The sequence below is a fragment of the Taeniopygia guttata genome, chromosome 12 (genome assembly GCF_048771995.1).
Source record: "Taeniopygia guttata chromosome 12, bTaeGut7.mat, whole genome shotgun sequence".
In the NCBI taxonomy this organism is placed as follows: domain Eukaryota; kingdom Metazoa; phylum Chordata; class Aves; order Passeriformes; family Estrildidae; genus Taeniopygia; species Taeniopygia guttata.
Genome location: NC_133037.1, coordinates 9470703 through 9482728, shown reverse-complemented (window position 1 = coordinate 9482728; position 12026 = coordinate 9470703). Strand labels below are relative to the sequence as shown.

At 45.6% G+C, this 12026-nt stretch overlaps 1 protein-coding gene across 5 annotated transcripts in view; it reads right to left on the bottom strand.

Annotated features, from left to right (window-relative positions):
- The window catches only part of GRIP2 (glutamate receptor interacting protein 2), a 247055-nt gene that overhangs the window by 15338 nt on the left and 219691 nt on the right, over positions 1 to 12026 (bottom strand). For all 5 annotated transcript variants that reach the window (XM_030282773.4, XM_072935061.1, XM_041718658.2 and 2 more), the window contains exons 15-19: positions 8833 to 8899; positions 7869 to 8014; positions 7435 to 7579; positions 3057 to 3196; positions 588 to 764 (exon numbers count right to left, since the gene is read on the bottom strand). In XM_030282773.4, coding sequence (XP_030138633.4) covers positions 588 to 764; positions 3057 to 3196; positions 7435 to 7579; positions 7869 to 8014; positions 8833 to 8899 — 675 coding nt within the window. The remainder of the gene's footprint in view (positions 1 to 587; positions 765 to 3056; positions 3197 to 7434; positions 7580 to 7868; positions 8015 to 8832; positions 8900 to 12026) is intronic.

Here is a 12026-nt window from a genome sequence, read left to right as displayed (position 1 = left end):
TCCAGGGCTTTTCTCCAAGTAAAAATATATTCCCATGACTAGAGTATCCTCCACTCCAGTTCCACATCTGCTAGAAGCTACAGCTGAATAAACTTGACCTTGAAGACACGTGTTTATCTGATCACTCACTAGAGAGAGATACTTTCTTGCAGTATTACCTTAATTATTTTGTTAAGCAAGTGCTTCTAGTCACAAAACATTCTAGTGGATGTTAAAACATCCTGAAGAGGATTATTATGTCCTACAAGGCCTCTCTGGAGGAATAAAAGTAAGCTATGGACCAAATACTCTGTAAAACATATGGCCAGTGAATACTGCCTCTGATTATGTGAATTATAAAGTGCTGTAAAGGTTTTGAAAATTATGAGAACAATATGATGCCATATAAGCCAGAACAAATATGCCAATAAAAGCCTAAACAGATACGCCAACTCAAAGCATCACAAGAGTGGATTCTAAAATATATCTTGTTCCCTTCTGGAAGCAAGAGGACATACAAATGTGGTCAGGCCACAGGCTTTGGCTCATGTTCAGAGACAAGACCCAGACAGAACAGAAACCCCTAAGAAAACACAACCCCGGCTTACCTTGGCTTCCATACCCAGCATCAATGGCAGAGCCATCCCAGGACTCCACAGTATTGTCCACACTCGGAATTGTGGTGGAGTATATCTCAGACAGCTTGCTAGTTTTCTGGGAGTCTGTCAGCTCATCTTCTGGGTCACTTACTTCGTTTAAGCTCCCCGACTTCTTGGGGTAGGATTCTGCAACCAGAACATCCTTCTTTAGCAGGCACGAAGAGCAAGCCTCAGGGAAAAGCTCGTGCTGACATGGGAGCAAGCCCAGGTACTGTAAGTCTTTAAACTACCTCTTTAGCTCTTCAAAAGTAGCTGAGAAAGGCATGTGCAATGAAGCTGAAAGGATTTAATGCATTGCTCTTATCTTAAGCAGAATCAAGAAAAAATGCCTTTCTGAGTTTTTTTAGCACATGGAATACAAGGAGCGGCCATGGGGATTTGAGGATTACCACATATGAGAGAGTTGGGACCTAATCTCAATTCACAAGCACATCTTGCTGTACCTTTGGAAGCTTCCTCCAAACAGCCCTGCCCAGAGAAGCGTTGGCTCCTGCAAGCAATACCCTGTAGCTTCTCTGGATTCAGAGGGCCTCCTTTATACTCAGAGCAGCACCAGGGCAGGTGCTGGCTGCAAACTTGGCTACAAACAGATGTTTTAATTAGACTCCAATGACAACCACCACTGCTGACGTTATAGCCCTCTTCCACAACTGTACAACCTTGCAAGAACTCAATGCTAACCACCACCTCTCCAGAGGTCTCCAGAGTCTTCCACGCATGTGACAACAGTGGAATTCCTGGGTGTGGTATTCTGAGGCTGAATTTCCCTGATCAGTGATTGGAAAATGGGAGCTGAATGTGAATGATGAAGCTCAGACCTTCCCTTTCATTATTTTAGTGCTAACAAGCCCTTATTGTCATTATATCAAATTTCCTTTCCAGCAAAAGCTATGCAAAGAATGGCTTCTCAGCACAAGCACTTCTTTGTACTGGATATTTTAAAGTCCTTGTCGCTTACATATCTTGTTAGCCATCCACACCCTGGATCTCTGACTTGAGGGATAAAAAGCCCTCTGAAAGTCTGCATTTGTCAATGAGGACAGATTATTTTGCCAAACAAAGCCTGGTGTCCTCAAAGTCCCTATTTTCCAAGCCTTCTGAAGATTGCTCACCATGATTAACTCAAGATTACCTTGAAATTTCAATTACACCTGCTTCATTCTCAGAATGATTAACGAGTTTCCAACAGGCACTTGCATGTCAATTATTTCACCAAGTGGCTGTGACAATGCTAAGTGTCAGCAGGGGGAGAAAAGAGCATTTCAGACTAAAGACCAGGACATTTAGCTACAGGGAAAGAGATGCTTCTTGTAGAGGAATCAACTCCCCAGTTCTATTTCTATTTGCCACAACTCTACTCCCTGCCCAGTCCTCATCCATTTGTAAAACAGGTGCATTGCCTCATATCTGCAAACTCCTTTGAGGTCTATAGAGGTTCTATGTTTAAGAGTGATGCCACTTTTTCAGATGCAGGACAGGCATCCCAAGGGTTATGCTTGCTTAGAAAAGGTTTCTCTCTTGATTTCTTCTAATTCCCACAGCACTCTGGGCTACTGGCTGGGTAAGCCCAGGCAAATCTACAGACGGCAGAAGCATGCCACCAAAAAAAGGAGGAAAATGCTGGGGGTGGGAGAGACTGGAATGAAGCCAGGCACCTGGTACTCTCTGAATTTAATGAAAAAGCCTCTGCTTGGCTGTGGTCATGCAATCAGGGAGAAAAGTATGCATGATCCCTCTTTTTTTCCAATCACCCTTCTGTCCCCATAAAACAGTGACCTGCCAGGACTAAGTATGCTTCTGCTTTTTTATACTATGTCAACAACAGCTTCAAAGACACAGGAGCTTGTCAGGGAAACCAAAAGGGGATTCATAGAATGAAGTTAAATGCTTTGAAAGATGATCTTAGAATCCCAAGCCAGGAAAAGAGGGGTAACAGATTTATTGCCAATTGTTTTCAAAAAGTTAAATTAAAATTGGGAGGGAGGGGGGGGAATTCATGGATTCTACCAACTCAGTCTCCTTGCTCATTTAGCAGGGTTATATTTAAAAAAAAAATTCCCACATTCTTATACTTCTAAAAGCAACTTCCGTGGGAAATACCAACACAGACAGGGAATGGCAACAACAGTACAAGGTGTCAATCTGAATTAAAAATTACTATTGCCAATAAACCTGCTGTTTTATCTCTTCCCATCACCACAGAGAGGCTTTGGGTTGCCTTTTTTTTTTTTTTTCATCTGTGAGTCTGAAGTCCAAGAAACACACATGTTTTCCCACTGTGTCCAGCCATGCCCATGACCACACTGCCTCATCTCACCTTCCACAACAGGACAGAAACCCCGCAGCAGTGCCTGCTCCACGGCCCAGGGTCCCTGCTGGGGTGAGCCTTCCCCTCCCCACCCCAGCTCCTCAACTCACTCTCTGTCTGCTTCTTGATCTTGAGGGTGACGGTCTCTCCTGCCATCTGCAGCAGGTGAATGGCCTCGCTCAGCGGTTTGCCCTTGAGGCTCACGTTGTTGATCGCTAAGATCCGGTCTCCGACGTGGATGGCTCCGGTTCTGGAGGGAAAAGGCACAGTCAGGAACTCCAGAGAAGCAATTCCTCCAGAATTCCTCTGGAGAACAGGACACTCAGCTCTTGCTTGAAGGAATTAACTCTCAGCACGTTAAAATATGTCTTTGTTCCCTCTTGGTACACTCTATACCTGTGACTTCCTCTTCACCACATACCAGGAGTCTGGATCCTCCCCAACTTCCATGTGCACAGACACACAAATACACATGGGAACCCATGCCTTCCTCAAATCCCAAGCCCCTCAGGAACTGGGAATGCAGACCAGCTTAGAGACAAAACATTTCAATGCAATGGGGTTAAAAGCACCGCATTTTCACTATGTGGAGTCCAACATGGAACTGAAGAAGGACATGTTCACCCTGACGGAAAGAAATTATGAGACAGACCTAGAAACCTATTGGAGAAAACCCAAACCAAAATAGCTCAACAAAATTGCTCGTGTGTGTGCAAGCATGAGCTGAACCAGCTGCAGTTAATGACATGCTTAAAGCTCACCCTACTCAGCTACACCCCTGTGACTTTCTCCACCAGCTCGGGAAGAGGTTGTGTTTTATTGCTCAGCCACCTTCCAGCACTGGCTATTGCTCTCACCTAGACAAATCCTCAGGCTTCAGCAACAGGCATGAGGAAATGACAAGTCATGGCAATTCTCCTCCTTCTCCATCCTTCCCCTCTGCTCACAGACAAAGGATCACTTTACCTCTTCCCAGTGAAGTGCTGGGGAGAGCAGGCAGGGTAGGATTTGTCCACTGCCACAGCCACTGCCAAGGCTGGAGCTCACACTCACCACTGGCTGGACTGAGCTTTGCAAACTCACACTCCAGCTCCCAAATGCCAGCACACACGAGCAACCACCTCCTCCTCCAGTACTGCGGGAGGTTGTGCTATCAGGAACCTTTATGATGGAGTCAGGAGGAGATGCAAATCTGGACTGCAGTATCTTTTTGTCCTTTTTGGCAGGTTGCATCTCCAAACTGGACTGCAGACAGTTCCTGCAGAACTGGAATTTGATATATCAAGGCAGACAAAACAACTGCTTGGCTTTCCCCAAAATATCAAAGTTATGTAGACACACTGCTGTGAAGCATCCACTATAAGTACATCAAATCAGGAAATGCAGCCCAGCAGAAGGCAGGACTGCTCAGGCTGTGGCTTCTGCTGCTGCTGAGATACTCAGCAGTGCCATGATGGTCCCACCAGCCACTAGATGTCCGTCTTGTCCCACCCAAATCCTCCTGGAAAAGCTGTCAGGGAAACAAACATTTCTGCACTCAAACTATAGATGAAACTGGGACCAGAGTATTTGCCTTAAAATTTCATCTATTGAAGTCAAAAAAATCAAGCTAAACTGCTGGCAGTTTACAGAAGTAAACTCACTGCAGTGCTTCAGCATTCAAGGTTTTCCTGCTGTATCCCTGAACCCAGCACAGGGACACATCCATCCAAGACACCAGCCCAATCACCCAACCCTGAACAACATGATGGCTCTGCAGTAACTGTGAAAGTCTCTCAGCAGGGAAAAATACAGAAACAATTAAAGAGAAAGGCCATGTTCAGCCAGGTATTTTTCTTCAAAGGGGAGAAAAGCAAACCAAAGTCCAGTCCTCTCAGGGCCCCCCTGTGAGGCCATGCAGACAGAAGGTGAGCAGGACTGACAGAGAAAGAAGTTTCCAGCTAGTGACCCTTGTGCCTCTTCATTACTACCAACAGTCCTTAACTCACCTTGAACACAAAGCAGCCCAAGGAGCCGAGGGCTGCATGTCCCTTCTTGCTCAGAGGGGACATGCAAGAACAGAATTGAGTAACAGGTAAGTGGAAAGATGTAAAATGGGCTGCTAGAACCTCTCAGCAAGCACTGGGGAAGAGGTGACTGCAGACTGTAGGGATTAACGTCGCACATGGGCAGGGTCACCATCCCTTTTCCTCCCTGCCAACATGGCTTGGTGCTGGGGCTTAGTGCTGGATACTCCTAGACCAAACTCTCCTACAGCCACCCCCATCTACTTGAGCAGGTGGCACTAAAGAAGGTTGGTCTGGCACTTTAAAATATCAGCAATAGCCAAAAATTGCTCTGGGAGAGCCATTACACCTCAACCAGAATTCAGTATTCAGGCACACTCCCTTGGTCAAGAATAAGGAAAACACAAGTCTTGTGGCACAGGCTTAAGCCATATGCAGGCACTTAAGGAGGGGACACAGAGAGTAACAGGGGAGAGAGTCACAGCTCCACACCAATCTACCAGCCTGAAATACTTTTGTAGGTTTCTGTAAGATCAGACACAAGGAAAAAAAAATGTTCAAGGTCAAAACAAAACCTAAATCATCTGACTCTGAAGCCTTTTTGACTTAGGCAGCCTGTTACCCACAGACAGATGTGTGACAGATCCTAGAGGACACCCTGCCTCCCGCACTGTCAGCAGCCCAAAATGCTGTGCAGTCTTTCACTTGTGCCTCCACAAGAATGGCCTGTGGATTCCTGTTATCAGACATTGAGATCAGGTCCACCCCATGTCAGTTGTGCCAAACCATGTTCTGTGCTCCAGCCAGTGCATGGATTTGGATTTAAATCCCCATCCTTTAATGAGAGCCTGGCTAAGGGCATCTGTGGTAGAGACATCAGGAAAGGGACAATTTAGGATAGCACTAGGGGCACCCCTCTTCCCTTGACAAGGTCAAGTCATCCCCTTCTCTCACTCACAGGGGAAAAAAATGCACCTTTCCTGCAAACAGCCTTCATCTCAGTGCTCCTCACCCTCCCCAGAGTGAGCCGAGGTTACCAGAGACATCCCTGTGCTGCTCTGTCCCCATGCTGTTATCTGCTACTCAGCCACAGTGAACATGCTGAACAGCTCCATCACTCTTCTCACAAGGCTTTTCACTCCTCACTGCCTGCTGGCTCCTGATCAAAATTCAGTGGTACTGCAGCGCTCGCCTGCACATTTCTGGACACAGCAGTCACTAATGTGCATCCGAGTTCAAAGGAGGAGCAGCCATAGAATTGCAAAGGGAACTGAGATCCACACAGGTACAATTCTGTCTTCTGACACCTGACAGCATTTGATCTGGCTGTTCTTAACCTCTCTCATGCTGGGTTGCAGGTACAGTACAGAAGTGCTTCATAGAAAAAACCTTGGATACCCTGTGGCTACTATTTTATAGGGAAGAAGACCAAACCCTAAGGTGGCAGGCAGTGATATAAAATCCCCAGTGAGAAGAATCATTAATGACTAAGTCCATCCCCTTCCTTCCCAGGAGACACAGACCTTCTGCATTCTGCAGCAAAGGGAAGCAATGGAAATGCACAGCAGTGTGCTGAGAATTCTGGGGACCCGATGCAGTAAAGGACACGGAGCTGTTTCACAGTCCAGCTAAGAGGGAGTGTGGTCTTGAAATGGAAAAATCCAAAAGGCCAGATCTGCTGTCAAACATCCCCAAGGTCTTGCACTTTACACCAGTTTGTTCAGGGCTTTTTTTGTTGCAGCACAAAGTAAGAGACCCCCAGAGAAGCATGAGTCAGGGCTGCTGAAATATCTATTTACAAGTCACAGCTCCCATATAGAAAGATTAATTAAGATAGAGTGTATGACTCAGTTCCATCTTATACTCTCAGGAATGTCCTGATCCTTTAAGTCCCACACATCCACATATATTCAGACCCAGGCACACAGTAACCTCCCCAGCAGCTGAAGGTAAATCTGCTCCTACATTTATTCAGTATAAATGTCTGATGCTTGGGCACACCAACCTGCACTGAGATACCTCACATGTAACACACTGAGCAGCAAGCAAGGACAGGTCAGAATACACCTGAGATCCTTGGTTTCAGCAGGACACAGCACTGCAATGGGCATAAGCCAGTTTACCAACAGGCGAGTCCTGGACAGAGTCTATGGTGGTTTTGTAGGCAGGCTGGGCACTCTGCTGACACACGGTGTGCATGGCAAATCCCAAACTAGGAAGCACCCCTATGGAAGAGGGGGAAATAAATATGTATTCCTGGCTGCAGAATTCACCTGACTCACTGGGTCTGACTTTTCCTAAGTGTCTCTCTCATTGCCCCTATACCACAGCACCCCCCACCCTCTTCATGTCACTTGGTACCTTTAGAGCATCTTTCCTCCCTAGCAGATTAAGACACCAAAGAAGAGTTTAGGACAGCAGAGGAAATTTGGCATGGTTCAAGACCCCTTCTTAATTCAACTGCTCTGTCCCCAGACCTCACCTCTCTGCCAGTCCTCGTTTAGTCAAGCCTGAAATGACAATGGGATCAAAAGGTTCCTCTGTCCCAGAGATGGTTATTCCCAAAGGGCCCCCGTATCGCTTCAGCTCCACCGTGTAGATAATAGCACCAGTTGTTTCCTGCTCATCTGAAAGAGAAAACAAGAATGCTGAATCCTTTTCATTTCCCAAAAAAAGTAGTCATAGGAAAGACTTGAAGCATCTAGAAGCAAAAGTCAGAAGTCTTAGGTGACACTCATACCAAATAGGATTTTAACCTTCCAGACATCACTTAAGGGCAGAATAACAAAAATAGACTATAATCAATTGGAAAGTGGTGACTGGATAGCAGCAGCCCTTATCTTTGTTAGTTTGCACTACCTATTGGGAAATGTCATTACAGTGGACAGGCACCAGTTTGCATCAGGATTTCTGTACCAGAGTTATCTTCATCCTTCCTAATCTTCAATTTGACCAGGTCTTCACACTGCCTTAAAATCTGCACAGCATCCTCCATTGAGCAATTGTCGAGTCGGATGTTATCAATGGCTAACAGCTTGTCTCCCGGCTCCAAGGTGCCAGTTCTACATGGAGAGGAAAAGAAAACTAAGAGTACATTTGTATTTGCCTTTCAGATCCCACCACACATTCAGTTCTGCAGTGGAAATGACAATATTAACTTTTTACTGTCCTTGATCTTTCCTGGAAAACAACCATGAGCTTAGTCTGGGATACCTGCAATTTTAAAGAGAGGAAATTTGTGTCGAGCATGTATCCAGACAGAACCAGCTAGGAAGGTTAGACAAATATCCTGGGTAACCTACAACCCTGAAAACGCCTGATGTTTAACTGACAGATATTCTACCCCTTATGGAAACTCCTGTATGAGCACTCTTAGAAATAAGCCATACAGTCACACTAAATTCCTCTGAATGCCTTGCTATGAGGTGTTGGGATCAGAGGGGAAGTCAATAAATCCTGAGTTATTTGCACAGTTCTCCACCAGTGCTCACAATTCACTCACTTTGTTCACCAAAGCAGGAGCTGAGACATGGCAAACTACCTGATAAACCATAGCACCTCCTGGGATATAAGAAGCCATTTACCACATGCTCTTAAGTGCTAAACATCCATCTCCTAGAGACTCAGCACACATCTAAATCAGTGCCCTGGTCATCTTCTCCATTAGCTCAACTCTATTCACTTCAATACAGACAATTTTTATTGCAAACTCTACTGTGGTCTAAGAAAAACTTCTAGTGCTGAGATCTCCTTGGATTCTGGAAACATCCAGACCCAAGTGGTGCTGCTTGGGCTACATTCAGCTTCTCTGGTAGACGTTCTAACTATAATGGAAGGCCATTTTGCAGTGGGTTTGAGAGATGGAAAATCCTGCACTCACCTGTGTGCTACACTCCCCTTCTTGATGTCAGAGATGATCAAAGGATCCCCAAGCTTTCTGCTTGCAGCTGCAAAAGAGACATATGGTACAAAGCCTGGTATTGAGTTTGCTGTCTGGGATGGGGATGGTGGATAGTTAATAGGGAGAAGCAGCCATAAGGTAAGGGGTTTATATTCCCATCACAAAATGATGCTTCACAGTTGAATTCTGGAAGCCTCTCCAGAAAAAAAAGAAAGGATAAATAAATAAATAAAACCCTGCAGTTTTTTGGTTGCTCTTTGCCCAGGTTAATTTCCTTTGGACTCCTGAAGGAGAGGACATGTGGTGTCCAGCAGCAAGAGGTGTCCAACAAGAAGAGGTGGCACTGCCAACCCCAGCACTGTTGAGCAGCCCTCAGCACCCCTCACACACAAGAGAAGGGAGCCAAAGGCCATGGCTGCAGTCAGAATTAGCACTGCTGCCTGGAGAGCGTCCAGCTCAGCCCTGTGCTCCATACAAGCATTTCTGTGTTCTTCAAGTAAAGTGGGCTGTGAAATTTTCCAGGTGGAAAATAACCCAGGGAAAAAGCTCTATTTTTCAGCTGGTTCAGCTCTCTAGGGCACTTAATCATAGAACCAGATGAATCAGGGGTGGTTTGTGCTGGAGCTGGAAGGGGTGGGTGGTTTCCAACTCTTATCTCCTGGCTGACCCTGATAACTTTTTCAGCCCACGAGATGTGAGTACGCATCTCTGGGAGCATTTACATTTTCAAACTTGCTGCAAGACTTGCTGCTCTCCTGAGATACCCAAGAGAGATTTATGACTCAAACTCCTTCTGACCTCCTTGTCATCCACACGCCAAACATACACCAAGAAAGAGCATCCATTCCACCCTGCATCCTTCCCTTCTGCCTTGCTATTGGAATTGCATTGCCTCATTTCAAGTTGACAGAGCTCCTCACAAAAACTGTGTGGGAAGAAAGAAACTCACAGCCTTTGAACATATCAGGTGCAGGGCAGAGATTAAAATATCTGTGAGGCACGTGGCACCAAACACAGAGATCCACCTGCCTGAGTAGCAGTTAGAGAGCACCCAGAAAGTCAGACATAGTAAGTGTTTACCAATCTCTCTGCTCCAGATTTTTCTGTTGTTTATATTAATTTATGAGATTTAAAAACACAAATCTAACCCAACACCTTTAAGGATATCCTCTCCCAGAAATAACCAAACCTTCTATACTAAAGAGAGCAAAAAGACAGCCAATCTCAGTTGTGGCAGGGCTGAGAACCTCAGTGAGGTCAGACAGCAAAAAGCAGACTGTGACTGATTTTAAATAGTCACAGCAATGTGACTGCTGAATAGTACAGCCTGGAGGAATTATTTTCCCCATGTTTTACTGGAGCCTGGTACCAGATAATTTTGGACTGGACACTCATGTTGTTCTTTTGTCTGCAGATCTAAGGGAGGAGGATGTGTTGTGGAGATTCCCAGAGGGTTTGTGCCTATATTCTGCCTGTCCACAGCATGGACCAGGCTGCAGTCAGGACAAGAGACACTGGGCAAAGCTGAGCAGTGGGAATAAGGGTGAGGTTCAGGCAAAACCAATGCAGAAATGCCCACGCTAACTGAGAAGGCCACACACCATGGACTAACAGCACAGGGATTGAGATGTATCACTCTGATAATTATTTCTGTTGCTTTCCCTTTCAGTATAGGACATGTATTTGCTGCTGACAGGGGTGTACAGAGTGGTGTCTGAGCAGCAGTGAGGGCAGACCCTGTGAGCACACCCTAAGCCCTGGGTCAGGTGGCATTGCTGCATGTTTAATCACTCCCTAGCCTGGTTCTGTCAAAACAATCCAGGTTAGCAAAAATACTTTTCACTGCAAGGTTTGTTTACTAGTTGCAAAGCAGAGGCAGTGTGACAGAAAGGGGTTAGGGAGGATCATAACCTGTCCTGGTGGTGGGCTGGGACAGCCATCTCTAACCTGACTAAGCCACAGCTGAACAACATGTCTGGAGACCATGAATAGCAAGAGAGAAAAACAGAGGGGAGGGGAAAAAAAGGCAAGCAAATACAGACAACAACATGCCTGGAGCTCTGCAGAATTTATGTTTATCTCAGCGTCTGACTTGCAAGTCCTGTGACACGTGGGGGGATCCTGCCCACAGTCTGTCTCTGAGCAGAGAACGAGACCTTGTCCTTCTGAAGCTCCACAGTTGGTGTCAGCACTGAACACAGCACAAGCTTCCCATGACAAAAGCAAGGGTAACAAACCAAGTGCTTTATCCATTAGAAAACAAAGCAAGTTTTAAAGAAAAATCATTCTGGGTTCTGTTTGCAGGCTTTTTTAAAAAGTTTTGCTCTCAGAACAGATTTTCTTGAGACTTGAGTTAAATAGAAGAGTCATATACAACTGCATACAACTGTCCCTACCAATAGAGAACACAAACTTGAATAAATGGCAGCCCTTGTAAATGTAAAACATTCTAAATATTCATCACAGAATCATTATAGAATCACTTGGATTGAAAGGGACTTTAAAGTCGTCTAGTTCCACTCATGGAACAGGGACATCTTCCACTAAACCAGGTTGCTTAAAGCCCCACCCAACCTGTCCTTGAACACTTCCAGCGATGGGGCATCATCACATTACATAATTACTTAATGTAAAATGCAAAGGCTTTATAAAACCATCAAGTCTGAAGGGTAAGTTAGAGAGACTTAATGAATAACCATGTTCCCTCAAGAGGCGCAAGATACAAGGTTAAGATAATGAAATCTCACAGCACAGAACAGAGGCTTGTTGTTCATTCTAAAAACCCGCAATTACTGACTCTATTAATTAGCCTTTGGCATCCCAAAGCCCTTCCTGGCACCCTAGCAGAGTGTCCAGATGGGCTTCCTGCCCGTCTGCTGGGATCAGGTTGCCCTGAGCACCCCTGAGCCCCACATTTTTCACCATCCTGGGCCATTCACGCAGGGTGACAATGTCTCCCTGTGCAACAGCTGCCTGTCTGACAGCGAGAGAGCTGCAATTCACTGAAGGGATGCCTCAGTAGAGGTCAGAGCCATTAGATACATGAATCCCTGGTGAGATTTTGAATAGACAATTTCCAATTTGCTTGTAATTAAAACAGCACCAATCTAAAGTACATCGTTATTAGGGCTGTGGTCTTTGGCATTAAGACATTTGCACAGATGAGTAAAGCC